Raw genomic sequence first — 23,057 nt, 5'->3', positions numbered from 1 at the left:
GAGGGGTGGCCGCTTAGAGAGGTTCCACTGTACATAATTAGGGATTATGTAAACAAAAAAAGGGACTGTGATTGAATGACCACTTTCAAGGGGTGACCGAATCTGAGGGGTGGCCGCTTAGAGGGGTTCCACTGTATTTAAATGTTATCTAAAAAAATTCACTCTTTCCATCTTGAAATTGCAACTTACAACTTAAGAATCTCTGGCTGTTTATTATCTTATTTGAAAGGTAATCATATTGTCATTGAGAACTGTTTCAGCAACTAGTGGAGGTTTGATATTTATTCTGTAACATAGTGTTATACAGCAATCAATGGATGTTTGATGTTTATTTTGTAACATAGTGTTATACAGCAACCAGTGGAGGTTTGATATTTATTCTGTAACATAGTGTTATACATCAACCAATGGAGGTTTGATATTTATTTTGTAACATAGTGTTATACAGCAACCAATGAATGTTTGATATTTATTCTGTAACATAGTATTATACAGCAACCAGTGGAGGTTTTATATTTATTTTCTAACATAGTGTTATACAGCAACCAATGGAGGTTTGATATTTATTTTGTAACATAGTGTTATACAGCAACCAATGAATATTTGATATTTATTCTGTAACATAGTGTTATACAGCAACCAATGAATGTTTGATATTTATTTTGTAACATAGTGTTATACAGCAACCAATGGATGTTTGATATTTATTTTGTAACATAGTGTTATACAGCAACCAATGGAGGTTTGATATTTATTCTGTAACATAGTGTTATACAGTGACCAATGGAGGTTTGATATTTATTTTCTAACATAGTGTTATACATCAACCAATGGATGTTTGATATTTATTTTGTAACATAGTGTTATACAGCAACCAATGAATGTTTGATATTTATTCTGTAACATAAGAACATAATCAACCAATGGAGGTTTGATATTTATTTTGTAACGTAGTGTTATATAGCAACCAATGAATGTTTGATATTTATTTTCTAACATAGTGTTATACAGCAACCAATGAACGTTTGATATTTATTCTGTAACATAGGAACATAATTAACCAATGGAGGTTTGATATTTATTCTGTAACATAGTATTATACATCAACCAATGGATGTTTATATTTATTCTGTAACATAGTGTTATACATCAACCAATGGATGTTTGATATTTATTCTGTAACATAGTGTTATACAGCAACCAATGGATGTTTGATATTTATTCTGTTATATAGGAACATACATCACCAATGGATGTTTGATATTTATTTTTTAACATAGGGACATACATTCCTTGTAAGGAGGTTGAAGTTGTGGAAACAGTGAGAGCTTTTGTAATCAAACCGAATCAGGCTTTAAAACTTCGAGCTTGTACAGAGACAAGAGACAGAGGTGGAAAGATAAGGGTGTGTGGAGAGGAGTGGCTTGTCAGAAAGATAGGTGCTTATCTACCTGGAGCTTATGAAGAAATTGTGGATATTGTTAATGCATATGTTTTGACAGAAAAGGTAACTACTGTGATTTGGAAGGAAAAGACATGCAGCACTAAATGTATTTCCATTCCTGTATTTTAAGTACCAATATGAAAACTTCTGCATATATAATAATTCCGCAATTTTATGATCCATCATGTCACATAATGAAAAGACTGTTAACTGACATAAATATTTATTAAACCTTGATATAAACTAATGTTTGTTTTTAGCTTATTTTGCTGTTTTCACAGTGTTTGACCTTTGATATAAACTAATGTTTGTTTTTAGCTTATTGTGCTGTTTTCACAGTGTTTGACCTTTGATATAAACTAATGTTTGTTTTTAGCTTATTGTGCTGTTTTCACAGTGTTTGACCTTTGATATAAACTCATGTTTGTTTTTAGCTTATTTTGCTGTTTTCATAGTGTTTGACCTTTGATATAAACTCATGTTTGTTTTTAGCTTATTTTGCTGTTTTCATAGTGTTTGACCTTTGATATAAACTAATGTTTGTTTTTAGCTTATTTTGCTGTTTTCACAGTGTTTGACCTTTGATATAAACTCATGTTTGTTTTTAGCTTATTTTGCTGTTTTCACAGTGTTTGACCTTTGATATAAACTAATGTTTGTTTTTAGCTTATTTTGCTGTTTTTACAATGTTTGACCTTTTTTCTTTTTTTCCCCACCAATTATATTTTACTTTACGATGCATGATTATGAGAAAAGCAGGTTAGTTACGGTCATCACCATGTAAGACTCAACATGGAACCAACACATAAATAACATGTTTCTTTTTAAACTATTTAGTTGTTTCCTGCTGCACACAGATAATGCACATTGATCATAAAGTAAAAGCTGTGTCAGTATTTGAAAGTTTAAAATCTGAAAATTCTGAAAAATAATATGTCAGCAGAGTAAACCTATTAAGTGTTTTTGAAAACAAATATTAAGAGATGTGGAACTCCCAGTAACCTTAGCTATTTGAACATTGGATTATATGAAGCACTTTATACACAAACGTGTGTACTTTTGTTGACCTCACAGGTGGTCTTGTTACCATTCATCAAAATTCATCTGAGAATTATTTTTCACTTCATACACTGTTGTTTTTATAACAAGTGTAAATTTGTTTTTCGTGACTTTCAAAGTATAACATTTTCACTTCTGTTTTTTGTTGTTGTTGTTGCTTATTCATTTCACATGCTGACATATCAAACTTATATTAGTAAACTTGGGTCTGTTTCAGGAAGCAGTACACGTAAGGGCGACTTGTACATTTTGTGATGAGCTGGGAGTCGAAAGAAGAAATGGACAGGAGTGGTTGATCAAAATGACTGACACAGAAACTTACATACCGGGTGTGTATGAACAGGTGGTCGGTGTGGTATCTATTACAACATTATCTAAGCGTCAGTACTGTGTTATTCTTGATCCTCTTAATGAAGATGGGACCCCTCAGCTAGGCCAAAAGAAATTGGTTAAAGTATGTTGAATGTTTTAATATAACTGTCTCTTATTTCATAAGCCCACTGTATGTATAAGAAATTGGTTAAAGTATGTTGAATGTTTTAATTATAACTGTGTCTCTTAGTTCATAAGCCAACTGTATGTATAAGAAATTGGTTAAAGTATGTTGAATGTTTTAATTATAACTGTGTCTCTTATTTCATAAGCCCACTGTATGTATAAGAAATTGGTTAAAGTATGTTGAATGTTTTAATATAACTGTCTCTTAGTTCATAAGCCCACTGTATGAATAAGAAATTGGTTAAAGTATGTTGAATGTTTTAATTATAACTGTGTCTCTTATTTCATAAGCCCACTGTATGCATAAGAAATTGGTTAAGTATGTTGAATGTTTTAATTATAACTGTGTCTCTTATTTCATAAGCCCACTGTATGTATAAGAAATTGGTTAAGTATGTTGAATGTTTTAATTATAACTGTGTCTCTTAGTTCATAAGCCCACTGTATGCATAAGAAATTGGTTAAAGTATGTTGAATGTTTTAATATAACTGTCTCTTAGTTCATAAGCCCACTGTATGCATAAGAAATTGGTTAAAGTATGTTTAATGTTTTAATTATAACTGTGTCTCTTATTTCATAAGCCCACTGTATGTATAAGAAATTGGTTAAGTATGTTTAATGTTTTAATTATAACTGTGTCTCTTGGTTCATAAGCCCACTGTATGCATAAGAAACTGGTTAAGTATGTTGAATGTTTTAATTATAACTGTGTCTCTTAGTTCATAAGCCCACTGTATGCATAAGAAATTGGTTAAAGTATGTTGAATGTTTTAATATAACTGTCTCTTAGTTCATAAGCCCACTGTATGAATAAGAAATTGGTTAAGTATGTTGAATGTTTTAATTATAACTGTGTCTCTTATTTCATAAGCCCACTGTATGTATAAGAAATTGGTTAAGTATGTTGAATGTTTTAATTATAACTGTGTCTCTTATTTCATAAGCCCACTGTATGTATAAGAAATTGGTTAAAGTATGTTGAATGTTTTAATTATAACTGTCTCTTAGTTCATAAGCCCACTGTATGCATAAGAAATTGGTTAAAGTACGTTGAATGTTTTAATATAACTGTCTCTTAGTTCATAAGCCCACTGTATGCATAAGAAATTGGTTAAAGTATGTTTAATGTTTTAATTATAACTGTGTCTCTTGGTTCATAAGCCCACTGTATGCATAAGAAACTGGTTAAGTATGTTGAATGTTTTAATTATAACTGTGTCTCTTAGTTCATAAGCCCACTGTATGCATAAGAAATTGGTTAAAGTATGTTGAATGTTTTAATATAACTGTCTCTTAGTTCATAAGCCCACTGTATGAATAAGAAATTGGTTAAGTATGTTGAATGTTTTAATTATAACTGTGTCTCTTATTTCATAAGCCCACTGTATGTATAAGAAATTGGTTAAGTATGTTGAATGTTTTAATTATAACTGTGTCTCTTATTTCATAAGCCCACTGTATGTATAAGAAATTGGTTAAAGTATGTTGAATGTTTTAATTATAACTGTCTCTTAGTTCATAAGCCCACTGTATGCATAAGAAATTGGTTAAAGTACGTTGAATGTTTTAATATAACTGTCTCTTAGTTCATAAGCCCACTGTATGCATAAGAAATTGGTTAAAGTATGTTTAATGTTTTAATTATAACTGTGTCTCTTATTTCATAAGCCCACTGTATGCATAAGAAACTGGTTAAGTATGTTGAATGTTTTAATTATAACTGTGTCTCTTAGTTCATAAGCCCACTGTATGCATAAGAAATTGGTTAAAGTATGTTGAATGTTTTAATATAACTGTCTCTTAGTTCATAAGCCCACTGTATGCATAAGAAATTGGTTAAAGTATGTTGAATGTTTTAATTATAACTGTGTCTCTTAGTTCATAAGCCCACTGTATGCATAAGAAATTGGTTAAGTATGTTGAATGTTTTAATTATAACTGTGTCTCTTAGTTCATAAGCCCACTGTATGCATAAGAAATTGGTTAAAGTATGTTGAATGTTTTAATTATAACTGCCTCTCTTATTTCATAAGCCCACTGTATAAGAAATTGAAATACTGATGAGAATTTATGGAACTGTTACAGTTGTTTCCTTTAACTGATGGTAAAACACAGTTTTTAACATCACAAACAACAATCTCTGTGGAGTTTTAATAATATATATTTTTCTTTGTATCATAAATTTGTCATGAAATGAGTAAAATATCTGAATCTTTCCTTACACACGTACCGTTGTTGATTTTGTAAAGAATTATGTTTTATAAGCACATGTTTGTAGCTGTTTTTTTTATCAATAGGGTGAAATATCTTTCTTTCTTATGCCTGGAGAAAGACTAGAAAATGGTATTCAAGACATCTGTGTTCTGGGAGAAAATGAAGGATTGATCCTACGAGCCAAAGAAACTTTTACAGATGATACTGTCCTGCCGGTAACAAACTTTGTGGCACAATTCGGGTTAGCCAATATGGGTACTATAACTGTGAAAAGTAGTCATTTGTAGCATTTATATACTGTTATCTGAATAATGGTTTTTGCTTATATTATAGCAGTATTCTTGAATCTCAGTGTACCTGAGAATCTTGATAGCTTATAATATAACATTTTAGGACAATAGGGACCTGTTGTTCCATCTCAACTATTCCATCTTCTAAATTAAGCTAAAATATTTTTTTAAAAATCTTAAAGCCAACCCTTATCATTCATATACTTAATTTAAGCTTACTTAAATTTATTACCTCTATAATGTATGAAGACAATTCATTCCAAAGGGCACCCAACCTGTTAGAAAAATGAAACTGTCTAGCTGATAATGATTCTTACCCTGCCAAAAGTTATATTTGTGTCCCCTTTAACTACTATTTTCATTGTTAAATATAAAAATAGATAATACATCAACACTATCAGTTCTCTCTATAATTTCAAACATTTCAATCAAACTGTCCAAACTCTTCTTTAATTAAGAGAAAATAATTTGAAAGTCATAACAACACTCCCTCCCAGACACCATCCTAGTTACCTTTCTCTGAACCCTTTCCAACAATTCAATGTTTTTCCTTAGGTAAGGAGCCCAAAACTGAACTCAGTATTTCAAATATGGGCTAACCAGTGATCTAAACAATGAAATTATAACATATTTAGACTTGTATTCAGTATTTCTGTACATACAACCCAAAATACTATTTGCTCCACCACAAGCAACAGGACATTGCTTGGATGGTTTCAGATACTGATTAATCGTGGTTATTACACCAAGAACACTTTCCTTCATAACACTGTTTAGTTTATTTCTATCCAAATTATGCTTATAATTTGAATTGTGATTACCCACATGTATCTTGCATTTAGTATAATTAAAACCCATCTGACATTTATTTACTAAATGATCTAAATATTTTTATAGATCAGAAGCATCCTCTTCACAGCTAGCAACATCCAAGTCCTTAATATCATCTGTAAAGTTAAATAACTTATTGATCATTCCTTCATTTGTGTCACTGATGAAAATAAAAAAGGTTCTGAGACTGGGACCTCAGGTACACCACTTGTGACATTAATCCAGTTTGAATGAACTCAGTTTGTGACAACATTTTGCTTCCATCAGTCCAGCCACTCTTCTATCGAATTTGATAACTTATCCCTCACACTTGTATAGATAATTTTATATCTTTTGTTTATAACTTCAATTCTGATCACTCGGTTTTATGTGATTAATTACCAGTTTAAATATATATGTAAAAACAGCTCGTTTGGGTTGAGAAAAGTTTTTACATGGAAGGTCGAAACGTTGTTAGCTCCTCTACGTAAAAAATTTTCTCAACCTAAACGAGCCGTTTTTACATATATATTTTTCTCTACAAGTGGGTTTTTTCAACATCACTGTTATAATTACTAGTTTGGTTTGTACATATGCATTTGGCATTTTATGAAATAAGTGCAAATGGAATAGTAACTTATAATCTAAACTATAGCTATACAAAAAAACAACACAGTATTAGACAAAAAATATAGAAAAAGAATTTAATAGGTAATTCTTAACCACACAAAAAGCAAATTTTGACATTTTTGAAATCATAGCCAATCAATCTTAATTTGATCACTTAAATGGCATCAATCAGCTCAAGTCTATTGACAGTTTTTGCTTGAATATTTATTTTGACAGTTTTTCATTTATTACAGAGATGAAAGAGGGTGTTTCAAATACAGAGTAAGATAATACTGCATGGTACCAACATCTACCACAAAGTGATCTGAGTAAGATAATACTGCTTGGTACCAACATCTACCACAAAGTGATCTGAGTAAGATAATACTGCTTGGTACCAACATATACCACAAAGTGATCTGAGTAAGATAATACTGCTTGGTACCAACATCTACCACAAAGTGATCTGAGTAAGATAATACTGCTTGGTACCAACATCTACCACAAAGTGATCTGAGTAAGATAATACTGCTTGGTACCAACATATACCACAAAGTGATCTGAGTAAGATAATACTGCTTGGTACCAACATCTACCACAAAGTGATCTCTTTGTGTACTTTTTTTGGCAAATTTTATGCTTTCATCATGAATAAAACACAATTTTGTTGTGCAAATTATTAATGTTTTATAAATAAATTTGTGGATTGTAATATTTCTAAATGTGAGGTTTTAAATATCACAAAATTTTAAGTATATGTTTGATTATATGGTTTGATCTCTAAAGGAATATACATGGTGCTAAGTTACAGACATGAGTTACATAAATATTTCTTTATGATTTATTTATAATTTAGGACTTTAAAATTTTTCAAATTTAGAATAAGTGTATCACTTTATATGTTATGCTCAGTAATATACTGTTTTATGTTTGTTTTTTTGTAAATAAAATACAAGTTTTATTGTTTGTTCTCAGGTTATTTTGTGTTTAATCATTGAGACTGAAACTGGGCCCACTTGTGACATTAATCCAGTTTGAGTGAACTGCACACAGTGTTTCTTATATTACAGAAATAAAATAGGGTGTATGAAATACAGCATATATGAGTAGGGAATTAGCTACTTCGCTAAGTGATAGTATAATCTTTTCTTAATTTGTTAACTGTACTATGTAATGATGAAGAAACAATAGTTTAATCTGACATTATCCTTCTATGATGTGATTCATTTGTTTTATCTAATGTCCTGTAAAATTATGTGACATTCCATTTCTGTAATTTATTGTTTGTTTATTTAAGTTTGAAAAATATATTTTTTTTTAATTGCTGTAACAACGTACTCACTTCAATCAATATTCTTGGTATGTGAATTAGCTTTATAATGGTAATTTATCAATACGTGCTGTAGCAATTAAAAAACAACATACCAAGAATATTGATTGAAGTGTGTATGTTGTTATGTATTATAATTTACGTAGGACAAGTCTCTGATTTATTATGTTATGTACATTTTTACAATTTCCAATAGCTGGAAATTTTAATTTTAATTTAGAAGTTAATTGAATGTTAATATTTATCAAATTTATGATGCTTGCCAGTAAGATTGATACACGCTGTTTTCTTTCTTAACATAAATATATTTTAATATACAAGCAACAATACAATTTATAATAACAGTTATTACAAATAATGGCTTATATACAAGAGTTTTACAAACAACATTATCTGGTCTGGAACTGAATATTTTATGCACGATTCACGATGAATGAATAACTTAATGTTGATATCAGTACAACTAAGGTATCTCTTGCTCCTCACACAAGTTTTTCCATTGAAAGTATGTGATATTTTTAAAGAAATATTAACATTCAAAGTTAATTCTTGAGTTACATAATTATTTCTTTATGATTTATTTATAATTTAGGTCTTTAAAATGTTTCAAATTTAGGATCCATGTATCACTTCATATCTTATGCCCAATAATACACTGTTTTATGTTTGTTTTTTGTAAATAAAATAATATTAGTTTTATAGTTTGTCCTCAGATTATTTAGATCTGTATTTTGTTTTGTAACATTCAAACTCTATAAACGTTCCTGGTTAAGTATCTGTAGTTTTCTGATTGATAAGTGTTTATCACAGTTATAGCTCCCAAGGCTTATAGTGTACTGATTGTGGCAGACCAACAATATTATTTTGTCTCTTGCCACATTGATTTATAAATATTGTAAAAGACATTTTCTGAAGTTCACTTGGTAACAATACTGTCAATAACTAGTATTACATAAACACCTAGTACGCTGTTGATTTTTATGCACTACAATCTTCTACAAATTTAGAGAACAGGCAGGACTTTCACAATACACATTTAACAATATAAGTTACATGCATTTCTGAATATATATTTATAACTGAAGCAAACTTTAAAATAAATGCATAAGAGTAAATACGTTACAGCATGTACATCATGCATATTGAACAAGTTAATATAATTTTCATTCCTTCCACATAAATTACAGAAATAGTTTACATATATGTATGTGGTAAATTTCCTAGTTACATTATTTTATTGTAAAAGTATCAAAACATTTGTAATTGAAATATTTTGTTTGAATATTTTTAGTGTAAAATTTTGTGCAGCATGTTTTTTTTATTATCATAGGCTGTTAAGAGAAATCCAGGTGATAAATGGATGATCCGTGGTCCTGAGGAGTATATTCCTCCAGTAGAAGTTGAAGTCATCGCCAAGCGATACACTATTCCATTAGATGAAAATGAAGGCATATATGTCAGGAACATCAAAACCGGAAGGGTATGGTTATTAGTGTTACTTCAGGAGACTATAGACATGTTTTGTTCCATGTTATTCGTGTTACTTCAGGAGACTATAGACGTGTTTTGTTCCATGTTATTAGTGTTACTTCAGGAGACTATAGACGTGTTTTGTTCCATGTTATTAGTGTTACTTCAGGAGACTATAGACATGTTTTGTTCCATGTTATTAGTGTTACTTCAGGAGACTATAGACATGTTTTGTTCCCTGTATTTTTCTTCACTTAACTTTTTAGCCAAATATCACTAAATTGAATTCTAGAGTTAAACAAGATTATATCTAAAAATACTTACTGTTTTTTGGATGTATCTGATATAAACTTAATGGCTCTTGTAGCTGTACAAGAGTTTTTATAAATAGTATTTTTCTCTTTTTCTTTTTAAAGAATCAGTTAAGCAATATTGTATGTAGTAACCCTGGACAATATTGTATGTAGTAACCCTGGACAACATTGTATGTAGTAACCCTGGACAACATTGTATGTAGTAACCCTGGACAACTTTGTATTTGTAACTCTGGACAATATTGCATGTAGTAACGCTGGAGGTTTTTTACAGAAATATACTTGTTTACTTTTTCAACTTTTATTCTGAGTCAGTTAGACTCGTCTTGGGAAAGTGTGTTACACTTGAGCACTCATTAGGGAAGTTTGTAACACCTGGAACTATTTCTTGTATTCTGCTTTAATTCAGTAACCTATTCAGCACATCAGAACTTGCTAATTTATCAGTTGGCCACAACATATTTTTGAATATGTATATTACTATTCACAAAATCATTATGGGTTATCTTATTTTTAACATACTCTCCAGTAATTCAGCAAAAAGTCTGAAGTTTATAATACTTAAAATGTTACTTGGCTTGGTGGTTAGGGCACTTGACTCACATTCTGTAGTTTGTGGGTTAGAATTTCTATCACACAAATGCTCGTCATTTCAGCTGTGGGGACCTTGTAATGTTATGGTCAATCCCACTGTTCATTGGTAAAATAGTAGTCCAAGAGTAGGTGGTGTTTACTAGTTGCCTTCCCTCTTCTGTTCTAAATTAGGGAAGGCTAGTGCAAATATTCTTTAAGTAACTTTGTGCAAAATTGAATACAAACAGCTGATAATTAGGTTTTTATATATCAATGTTCGTCAGAACATGGAAGGTCCATTAATAACCACCATTTTAAATATGTTTTTACCCAAGGTTTTTCCATGATGTTAGATAGTGTCATTGATGATGGTGACACTGTCCACCTTACAAATGTTTTTAGTTTTTTAAAGACCATTAATCTTTTAAATTTAGTTGTTAATTTATAAATTAGACCTTTTTAATGTGATTCCTTTTTAAGAATTAAAGTATCACTAGTTCAATTTGAAATTAGAAAATGGCCGTAATGTCAAATAACTCAAAACCAGGACTGGAAAGAAAGGCCAACTTCAGGTGACTAACTCTGCTGTTTGAGCTACTTGTTAGTCATCCTGGCAAGTTATGATAGTTACATTTATGCTACAGAAAGTCCTTTACAACTTGTTATTACTGTAGTTTTTCTCTTATTGCTGTAGGCTAGATGTAAAAATTGGAGTTAATGTTATTTATGTTTTTAATTCAAAATTAAACTTTGTTTTGTTTTACCTTGATTCCTTCTTATGAATTTTAATAATTTTAATTTTAACTTTTTACTGGATGTTTGGTGCAGATAGCCTAGTTGCTTTGTGCTATAAAACACTAAACCAGCCATTAATAACATTAATACTTTAAACATGTAAATATTTCTGAGTTTTTTAGGATTTATTTAATAATGTTGGTAAATTATTACATTCTGTTTGTTTGAGATAAGAAACAAGCATTGAGTGTTGAAAGTTTTTTATGTTAAATTTGCTATAGTGTGAATATTCTAGTGTTAATTATATAGATTAGGATAATGCTACAAGTATCATTATAAATCACGACTGTTATTATTTATAGTTTTGTGAATATGAAGGATCTAACTCCAGTTGATATTTATACTGTTTACTCATGGTTACTAAGCAGAAGTTTAATTTAATGTATAACATTTTAATTTTTGTATTCTATTTCTGTCACTTAAATAAGTAAGTTTTTGTTAAAAATGCAGAGGAAACGTTTGTGTGTATATTAAAACATAATGTTTCTAATTGTATATGAATATGAGCAACCACGTAAATCTCTACTTTTAAAAGAAGGAGATAGGTGTGTTTACTGAGATGCCATGTTTTGTAAGTCACCACGTAAATCTCTACTTTTAAAAGAAGGAGATAGGTGTGTTTACTGAGATGCCATGTTTTGTAAGTCACCACATAAATCTCTACTTTTAAAAGAAGGAGATAGGTGTGTTTACTGAGATGCCATGTTTTGTAAGTCACCACATAAATCTCTACTTTTAAAAGAAGGAGATAGGTGTGTTTACTGAGATGCCATGTTTTGTAAGTCACCACGTAAATCTCTACTTTTAAAAGGAGATAGGTGTGTTTACTGAGATGCCATGTTTTGTAAGTCACCACGTAAATCTCTACTTTTAAAAGAAGGAGATAGGTGTGTTTACTGAGATGCCATGTTTTGTAAGTCACCACATAAATCTCTACTTTAAAAGAAGGAGATAGGTGTGTTTACTGAGATGCCATGTTTTGTAAGTCACCACGTAAATCTCTACTTTTAAAAGAAGGAGATAGGTGTGTTTACTGAGATGCCATGTTTTGTAAGTCACCGTAAATCTCTACTTTTAAAAGAAGGAGATAGGTGTGTTTACTGAGATGCCATGTTTTGTAAGTCACCACATAAATCTCTACTTTTAAAAGGAGATAGGTGTGTTTACTGAGATGCCATGTTTTGTAAGTCACCACGTAAATCTCTACTTTTAAAAGAAGGAGATAGGTGTGTTTACTGAGATGCCATGTTTTGTAAGTCACCACGTAAATCTCTACTTTTAAAAGAAGGAGATAGGTGTGTTTACTGAGATGCCATGTTTTGTAAGTCACCACATAAATCTCTACTTTTAAAAGAAGGAGATAGGTGTGTTTACTGAGATGCCATGTTTTGTAAGTCACCACGTAAATCTCTACTTTTAAAAGAAGGAGATAGGTGTGTTTACTGAGATGCCATGTTTTGTAAGTCACCACGTAAATCTCTACTTTTAAAAAAGAAGGAGATAGGTGTGTTTACTGAGATGCCATGTTTTGTAAGTCACCACGTAAATCTCTACTTTTAAAAGAAGGAGATAGGTGTGTTTACTGAGATGCCATGTTTTGTAAGTCACCACATAAATCTCTACTTTAAAAGAAGGAGATAGGTGTGTTTACTGAGATGCCATGTTTTGTAAGTCACCACGTAAATCTCTACTTTTAAAAGAAGGAGATAGGTGTGTTTACTGAGATGCCATGTTTTGTAAGTCACCACGTAAATCTCTACTTTTAAAAGAAGGAGATAGGTGTGTTTACTGAGATGCCATGTTTTGTAAGTCACCACGTAAATCTCTACTTTTAAAAGAAGGAGATAGGTGTGTTTACTGAGATGCCATGTTTTGTAAGTCACCACATAAATCTTTACATTTAAAAGAAGGAAATAGGTGTGTTTACTGAGATGCCATGTTTTGTAAGTCACCACATAAATCTTTACTTTTAAAAGAAGGAAATAGGTGTGTTTACTGAGATGCCATGTTTTGTAAGTCACCACATAAATCTCTACTTTTAAAAGAAGGAAATAGGTGTGTTTACTGAGATGCCATGTTTTGTAAGTCACCACATAAATCTTTACTTTTAAAAGAAGGAAATAGGTGTGTTTACTGAGATGCCATGTTTTGTAACTCAAGATGATATAAATCTTTTTATCACCATCACTTTAATTCTGAAGCAGTACTGAAGCAGCCATTTGTAATAGTGACTGTTACATTTCTTTGAAAAGTACATTTGTTGTTTTGAGTAAAAAACATGTAGGAAAACATATCCTGTAACGTACTCAAGGTTACAGCTATGGTAACTGTGTCTGTGCCTTTGTACAATAATGATGTGCCTAACCTTATAAAATCAGTAATAACTGGATAAATATTTACTTCCAGTGTCTTTCTACTATGGACATATCAATAAATACAAGTAGTGAAACATAAGGGTATTTTGAGCCAATGAATTCCATGACATATTCATGATCCATAGCCATGGCAATTATACCAGGATTTACCCATGGCATTGCTGTCACTAAGGTGTTAATAATTGGCTAACTGTATATTTCTAATATTTGTCTGCAGCAGACATCGTGATCAACATAAGAAAATAAATGTAGGGATTTTTGTTTCTCTTTATCGAAGACACTTGGGGAATATTACTCTACTGGGGATAGGATTCCCCATCTGGTATGTACAAATATCTTAGTGTTGACACTAACCACAAGAATCACTGTGGATCATTACTAGCAGTGTTTGATGATGGCCCATAATAACAATTACTATACAGGAATGATTATCTATTGTTCCTAGTGCAATCTTTGTACAGGAATGATTATCTATTGTTCCTAGTGCAATCTTTGTACAGGAATGATTATCTATTGTTCCTAGTGCAATCTTTGTACAGGAATGATTATCTATTGTTCCTAGTGCAATCTTTGTACAGGAATGATTGTCATCTTTCTCAAGTGGCAGTTACTATATAGGAATGATTGTCATCTTTCTCAAGTGGCAGTTACTATATAGGAATGATTGTCATCTGCCTCTAGTGGCAGTTACTATATAGGAATGATTGTCATCTTTCTCAAGTGGCAGTTACTATATAGGAATGATTGTCATCTGCCTCTAGTGGCAGTTACTATATAGGAATGATTGTCATCTGCCTCAAGTGGCAGTTACTATACAGGAATGATTGTCATCTTTCTCAAGTGGCAGTTACTATATAGGAATGATTGTCATCTGCCTCTAGTGGCAGTTACTATATAGGAATGATTGTCATCTGCCTCTAGTGGCAGTTACTATATAGGAATGATTGTCATCTGCCTCAAGTGGCAGTTACTATACAGGAATGATTGTCATCTGCCTCTAGTGGCAGTTACTATACAGGAATGATTGTCAGCTGTCTCTAGTGGCAGTTGTTGAGACCTGTCAATACTGAGACTATGAAAGAGTAAATGGCATGAATTCTGCTAAGCTTACATATTACATGTTTATAATTTCCCTCCACAGGTGAGATTAGTATGTGGAGAGGCCTATATGTTAAACCAGGATGAAGAGTTGTGGAACAAGGAACTACCGACTGTAGTAGATGAACTCTTAAGTGGATATCGTGATCTGTTAGCTGACAGAGGTGATTGGAACAAACAAGCAAATGCTGTGGCTAAAACCAGAAGTGCTCCTGAAGTCCGTGACAAGACCAAAGTTGTCACATTAAGAGTGCCCCACAATGCTGCAGTTCAAGTGTTTGATTACAAGGAAAAGAAGGCCAGGTGAGAATGTCTGAATGACAGTGTAGTATAAAAACAAATTATATGTCAGGGGTAACTTCTTACTACAAGCAGGGGCTAAATATCTTAAATGGCATTTATATATCATTGGTAATTTAGCTCTTACATGAATATCACAACTATATCTAAGAGCTGTAAGGAACATTCAGAAACAAATATACTGTACTACTGAAGAAACATTTAGAAAAAAATAATTAGTTGCATTGAACACATCTTTGCTAGCAAATAGAACATTAAATATAAAATAAAAATTTATAAAACTGAAAAGGTAGAAAATATAACTGATATTTCATTTAAATATTATTTTCTGACCATTATTCTCTAAATCAAACTAAGTAAATGTAGTTTAACTTTAAGATATTAATGATATGTATAGTTTAATTAATAATTTCTGATGCTGGTTTTGTATATTTCATCAAAGTTGGTAAACTACATTAAACTTCTGTAATGACTGTGATAGTTTTATTCACAGAATATTTTTGCTGATGAAAAGTTTTACAAATTAGTCAAAAGCTTGTAAAATCTAGAACTACAGGGTCAGCTTTTACTGCCACTGTACCAACTTTTATACACAACAGTTTACTTTATCATCCACTTTGTATTTAAATGAATATTTATGCAGTTTAATATTCTAAATTATTTTGAATGGACTTATCTTTAGGGTTATATTTGGGCCAGACTTGGTAATGTTAGGGCCTGATGAACAGTTCACTCAGCTTAGCTTATCTGGGGGAAAGCCTAAACGGCCAAATGTTATCCACTCTCTTTGTCTGCTGCTTGGGCCAGATTTCTGCACCGATATTATTTCTGTTGAAACAGCTGACCATGCTCGTCTTCAGCTGCAGTTGGCTTATAATTGGTAAGTTCCTTAAACAATTCTAATTCTAATTATTATATCATGCTATATTAAAATTATTATACATGACTAGTAATCGATTTAATTGATTTTTGGAATAAAACAGGAAGTCTGTTTTATGAGATTGCGTGATGAAAATATTACTTTTACCTACATGTAAGTGTTTACTGTATTTTCCTATTTTAAAATTTAATAATTAAATGACTAAAGAAATACAATCATACTGGTTTCAACATCCTGTAACTGAACTAAAACAGTTTTTATTGTCATGTGTTTTTTTCACTCCAGTGAGTACTGTCACTTGTAAATTGTAATCGTACAAGAAAAGGCTTAGTGCATCCATCGTTTGGTTTGCAGAGACCACATGGTGCTGTGTAATTACAGATGCTAATACAAGAAAGAAGTATGGAGATATGTTAAGGATACTGTAGCATCGTGCTGTGTAATTACAGATGCTAGTACAAGAAAGAAATATGGGGTTATGTTAAGGATACTGTAGCATCATGCTGTGTAATTACAGATGCTAATACAAGAAAGAAGTATGGGGGTATGTTAAGGATACTGTAGCATCGTGTTGTGTAATTACAGATGCTAGTACAAGAAAGAAGTATGGGGGTATGTTAAGGATACTTTAGCATCGTGGAGCTAAATATCAAGATAATAGTTAACATTACCACTGTAACTGTGGGCATGTAGCAGTGAATGTGGACTAATACTGAATATCGGTTAAGTGGACTGAGAGCCACTAAGAGTGCATGTGTATTAATCTGCTGACATTTCTATAAAAATCTTGGGAGTTGGGCTACAAGATGTTGAAAACTGGATGGTTGTATCTCCTTACTTAGTAAGTTATTGTATTTTAAAACAGGAAAGATAATTTTGGAAAACCTTCTTTGATGCATGTAGTTAAAGTATGTGCAAAAAAAATATAATGAGGTTGTTGTAGCAGAACAAGGTGTGTAGCAACTTGAAAATAATTGTTAACATTCAGTGCCACACATTTGAAGCAAATACCCATACCAGCCATTCTGAGAAACAAGTGAAACTTGGTTAATGTAAAATACATGATTATTCTCCCCATTTTTCAGGCATTTTGAGACTTACAACAAAAGCCCAGAAACAGCTGCAAGTCTCTTCAGTGTTCCAGATTTCGTGGGTGACTTGTGTAAGGCTATAGCTTCACGGATTAGGAGTGCTGTGGCTAGTGTAACTTTTGATAACTTTCACAAGGTGAACTCATTAATTAACAGTGTTCTGAGTAGATCTTTGGTGTATCAGTGAATTAAGAAAGAAATTTCATAGGTTTGAGTTAAAATATAAACATTATTTTATCCATTTTGTAATTATTCTAAATACTTTAATTAAATAAGTAAAGATAGACCCATTTTACGCTATTTGTAGTATATAATGTACTAAAGCAACTGTACTGTCATAAAAATAACCACTAATGTGTTTTACTAATTTTTAGTACAGTGTTTTGTTAAAAACATCTTTTGTGAAATTCTCATGGACTTACTGGTAAAAGCCTCAAACAGCGTTATAATAATTAAATTGTTTATGTACTAACTGAATATTTTGAATGCCAGTAGTATGAACAGTTGGGATTAAGTTCATTATTATAAAGCTTAACACACTGGACAATGTAACCTATAGAAATCATCTTAGTTGATGTAGATTTAGGAAAGTTTTTAAATTAACTGAATGCTGCAAAATAAGCCTAAGAAAACAAAATAATCAACTGTATTGTTTGTTTGTGCTGTTTCTCAGGACTTTAACAAAATAATCAACTGTATTGTTTGTTTGTGCTGTTTCTCAGGACTTTAACAAAATAATCAACCGTATTGTTTGTTTGTGCTGTTTCTCAGGACTTTAACAAAATAATCAACCGTATTGTTTGTTTGTGCTGTTTCTCAGGACTTTAACAAAATAATCAACTGTATTGTTTGTTTGTGCTGTTTCTCAGGACTTTAACAAAATAATCAACTGTATTGTTTGTTTGTGCTGTTTCTCAGGACTTTAACAAAATAGTCAACTGTATTGTTTGTTTGTGCTGTTTCTCAGGACTTTAACAAAATGGTCAACTGTATTGTTTGTTTGTGCTGTTTCTCAGGACTTTAACAAAATAATCAACTGTATTGTTTGTTGGTGCTGTTTCTCAGGACTTTAAGTGTTTCCTCCCTTTACAACTTATTTTTGTCCACTGTTTTCCTGTCTTCAATTTTGAAAACTTTCACAAATATTGATGTTGTAAAAGTTCTGAATATCACTACTTGACAGGACTTCCATAATATTGTCCCGACAGGGCCTTAGTGAAAAGCTTAACAACATATAATGATAAGATACAGGGTTTTAGTTGTTTTTGGCACAGTGAAACTTTTTGTTTAAACAAACCAGAAATTGTTTTAAAAATAAAAATGTTAATTAATTGATACTAATTGTTGTAAACTTTACATGTCTTTATGTCAGCTTCCTTCTCAGGTAACTTGTGTTTCTCTTCATCTTTGTTGGTACTTCAGTGAGTCAGTGGTAGTGTTTTTATACTTAGAATGCTTAAACCTGGATTCAGTTAGTCCCTTTGGTAATTCGAGTGTGGATAACCTGTTATATATCTTTGTGCCAAAACAAACAAACAACCCATTCTATTTTGACTGTCTTATATTCTCATAGGCTTAACTGTTTTTGTGTAATCATTTTTTGGTTTATTTTATTTTAAAGTTCATATAAAAGAATACAGAATTGTATTGTAACTGAGAGAAGAGGCTAATTACAGACATAAGCTCAGTTGGTTCTTTCCTTTCAACACTATTTTTTGTGTTCACAAATGACTTCTCATTATGTAACTTTTTGTCTCCTCTTTTTGTTCGGCTTTTAACAACTTATAAATAAAAATATTAAGCTGCCTTTCACGTTCAAATAATTTCGTTTCTCAGAAGAATCTACAAAATTGTAAACTTTATCAAACACTTTTCTACTGTAAAGCTTTGTTGTAGTAAACTGTAATTTGTCATACTGATTTTATATAAAATAATAAAACAGTGGTTATTAGTACATAAAACCACAAGAAGAAATGAGGGGAGAATGTTTGTAATGCTTTAACTTTTAGATTTATTGCATATGTAGGATTACTGTGTTGTAATATTTACACTGTTATGTTCTTACCTCCTCTAACCCATATCTATCTCATTACTGGACTGTCCTCTAAATGTTGTTAAACTACTCTCCACCAGTAATACTGTACCATCTGTGCTAGCTCCCTCTACTCTCCACCAGTAATACTGTACCATCTGTGCTAGCTCCCTCTACTCTCCACCAGTAATACTGTACCATCTGTGCTAGCTCCCTCTACTCCCCACCAGTAATACTGTACCATCTGTGCTAGCTCCCTCTACTCTCCACCAGTAATGCTGTACCATCTGTGCTAGCTCCCTCTACTCTCCACCAGTAATACTGTACCATCTGTGCTAGCTCCCTCTACTCTCCACCAGTAATACTGTACCATCTGTGCTAGCTCCCTCTACTCTCCACCAGTAATACTGTACCATCTGTGCTAGCTCCCTCTACTCTCCACCAGTAATGCTGTACCATCTGTGCTAGCTCCTCTACTCTCCACCAGTAATGCTGTACCATCTGTGCTAGCTCCTCTACTCTCCACCAGTAATACTGTACCATCTGTGCTAGCTCCTCTACTCTCCACCAGTAATACTGTACCATCTGTGCTAGCTCCTCTACTCTCCACCAGTAATACTGTACCATCTGTGCTAGCTCCTCTACTCTCCACCAGTAATACTGTACCATCTGTGTATCTCCTCTACTCTCCACCAGTAATACTGTGCCATCTGTGCTAGCTCCTCTACTCTCCACCAGTAATACTGTACCATCTGTGCTAGCTCCTCTACTCTCCACCAGTAATGCTGTACCATCTGTGTTAGCTCCTCTACTCTCCACCAGTAATACTGTACCATCTGTGCTAGCTCCTCTACTCTCCACCAGTAATACTGTACCATCTGTGCTAGCTCCTCTACTCTCCACCAGTAATACTGTACCATCTGTGCTATCTCCTCTACTCTCCACCAGTAATACTGTACCATCTGTGCTATCTCCTCTACTCTCCACCAGTAATACTGTACCATCTGTGCTTGCTCCCTCTACTCTCCACCAGTAATACTGTACCATCTGTGCTAGCTCCTCTACTCTCCACCAGTAATACTGTACCATCTGTGCTAGCTCCCTCTACTCTCCACCAGTAATACTGTACCATCTGTGCTAGCTCCCTCTACTCTCCACCAGTAATACTGTACCATCTGTTCTAGCTCCCTCTACTCTCCACCAGTAATACTGTACCATCTGTGCTAGCTCCCTCTACTATTTTAGACCAGTGTTCACTTTCTTGATTGGCATTCTTTTCATATTCTTGCACATCTGTTCTTTGCAATGTGGGTTTTTAGGAGAGGTGAAACCATTTTGAAGTTAACATGTTCTTGCATTAAAATTGTATGTTTGATAAGTACTTACCTCTTCCTATCTTTCTTTCTCACTGATATGCTGTTGTTTTTGGTTCATAACCTACCAGTTCTTGAGAGTGAGGGTTATTCTAGAATAGTAGAGGGAACTAGTTGTACTATTATACATGGTACAGTGTGATTGGTGGACTATTATACATGGTACAGTGTGATTGGTGGAGAGAAGTCACTTGATCATCATACATTATGAAATGGCACAAAACTGATGGAATATAAAAAAACTGGTGTACTCTTAGCAAAAAAATTTTAACAAAGCGTAGAGGGCAGTCCAGGATTGAGATAGTCTTTTGGTGAGTACCTAATAGAAGTACACTTTTAGTGTAAGAAAATATGAACATTAACATAACTGTGAAATACCAGCTACAATAAATATACATGAATAATCTTTGCTTTATCAACAGTACTATTTTCTTTTCGGTTCTTATTCAATGCAAATTTAAAACATTTGTTACATATAATGAAAAAAAATGTAGTTGATATAATTTTCTTATTTTGTACAATCTATTTAGTATTGTTTTTTAACATGCACAGCAATCTCATTTATGTTTCAAGAGACTTTTTATGGCCTTTTTCTAACACTAGCTTATTTTATTAGTAAGTAAATTATAGTTTTTATCTCTCTGCTTCTGTGGAGATCCGTGAACCAAATTTTAGTAATAAATAATAATAGGATATCTCTCTGCTTCTGTGGAGATCCGTGAACCAGACTTTTAGTAATAAATAATAATAGGATATCTCTCTGCTTCTGTGGAGATCCGTGAACCAGACTTTTAGTAATAAATAATAATAGGATATCTCTCTGCTTCTGTGGAGATCCGTGAACCAGACTTTAGTAATAAATAATAATAGGATATCTCTGCTTCTGTGGAGATCCGTGAACCAGACTTTTAGTAATAAATAATAATAGGATATCTCTCTGCTTCTGTGGAGATCCGTGAACCAGACTTTTAGTAATAAATAATAATAGGATATCTCTCTGCTTCTGTGGAGATCCGTGAACCAGACTTTTAGTAATAAATAATAATAGGATATCTCTCTGCTTCTGTGGAGATCCGTGAACCAGACTTTTAGTAATAAATAATAATAGGATATCTCTCTGCTTCTGTGGAGATCCGTGAACCAGACTTTTAGTAATAAATAATAATAGGATATCTCTCTGCTTCTGTGGAGATCCGTGAACCAGACTTTTAGTAATAAATAATAATAGGATATCTCTGCTTCTGTGGAGATCCGTGAACCAGACTTTAGTAATAAATAATAATAGGGTATCTCTCTGCTTCTGTGGAGATCCGTGAACCAGACTTTTAGTAATAAATAATAATAGGGTATCTCTCTGCTTCTGTGGAGATCCGTGAACCAGACTTTTAGTAATAAATAATAATAGGATATCTCTCTGCTTCTGTGGAGATCCGTGAACCAGACTTTTAGTAATAAATAATAATAGGATATCTCTCTGCTTCTGTGGAGATCCGTGAACCAGACTTTTAGTAATAAATAATAATAGGATATCTCTCTGCTTCTGTGGAGATCCGTGAACCAGACTTTTAGTAATAAATAATAATAGGATATCTCTCTGCTTCTGTGGAGATCCGTGAACCAGACTTTAGTAATAAATAATAATAGGGTATCTCTCTGCTTCTGTGGAGATCCGTGAACCAGACTTTTAGTAATAAATAATAATAGGGTATCTCTCTGCTTCTGTGGAGATCCGTGAACCAAATTTTAGTAATAAATAATAATAGGATATCTCTCTGCTTCTGTGGAGATCCGTGAACCAGACTTTTAGTAATAAATAATAATAGGGTATCTCTCTGCTTCTGTGGAGATCCGTGAACCAGACTTTTAGTAATAAATAATAATAGGATATCTCTCTGCTTCTGTGGAGATCCGTGAACCAGACTTTTAGTAATAAATAATAATAGGATATCTCTCTGCTTCTGTGGAGATCTGTGAACCAGACTTTTAGTAATAAATAATAATAGGTATCTCTCTGCTTCTGTGGAGATCCGTGAACCAGACTTTTAGTAATAAATAATAATAGGGTATCTCTCTGCTTCTGTGGAGATCCGTGAACCAGACTTTTAGTAATAAATAATAATAGGATATCTCTGCTTCTGTGGAGATCCGTGAACCAGACTTTTAGTAATAAATAATAATAGGATATCTCTCTGCTTCTGTGGAGATCCGTGAACCAGACTTTTAGTAATAAATAATAATAGGATATCTCTCTGCTTCTGTGGAGATCCGTGAACCAGACTTTTAGTAATAAATAATAATAGGATATCTCTCTGCTTCTGTGGAGATCCGTGAACCAGACTTTTAGTAATAAATAATAATAGGATATCTCTCTGCTTCTGTGGAGATCCGTGAACCAGACTTTTAGTAATAAATAATAATAGGATATCTCTCTGCTTCTGTGGAGATCCGTGAACCAGACTCTTTAGTAATAAATAATAATAGGATATCTCTCTGCTTCTGTG

At 32.4% G+C, this 23,057-nt stretch overlaps 1 protein-coding gene across 5 annotated transcripts in view; it reads left to right on the top strand.

Annotated features, from left to right (window-relative positions):
* The window catches only part of LOC143256268 (major vault protein-like), a 98,937-nt gene that overhangs the window by 63,761 nt on the left and 12,119 nt on the right, over window positions 1–23,057 (top strand). For all 5 annotated transcript variants that reach the window (XM_076513249.1, XM_076513251.1, XM_076513253.1 and 2 more), the window contains exons 5-11: window positions 1,281–1,507; window positions 2,721–2,957; window positions 5,300–5,431; window positions 9,586–9,735; window positions 14,924–15,183; window positions 15,863–16,060; window positions 17,146–17,287. In XM_076513249.1, the coding sequence (XP_076369364.1) occupies window positions 1,281–1,507; window positions 2,721–2,957; window positions 5,300–5,431; window positions 9,586–9,735; window positions 14,924–15,183; window positions 15,863–16,060; window positions 17,146–17,287 (1,346 nt within the window). The remainder of the gene's footprint in view (window positions 1–1,280; window positions 1,508–2,720; window positions 2,958–5,299; window positions 5,432–9,585; window positions 9,736–14,923; window positions 15,184–15,862; window positions 16,061–17,145; window positions 17,288–23,057) is intronic.

The sequence above is a fragment of the Tachypleus tridentatus genome, chromosome 7 (genome assembly GCF_004210375.1).
Source record: "Tachypleus tridentatus isolate NWPU-2018 chromosome 7, ASM421037v1, whole genome shotgun sequence".
Taxonomy (NCBI): domain Eukaryota; kingdom Metazoa; phylum Arthropoda; class Merostomata; order Xiphosura; family Limulidae; genus Tachypleus; species Tachypleus tridentatus.
Note: the sequence above shows the minus strand (reverse complement) of the source record. Positions and strands in the feature narration are given on the sequence as shown.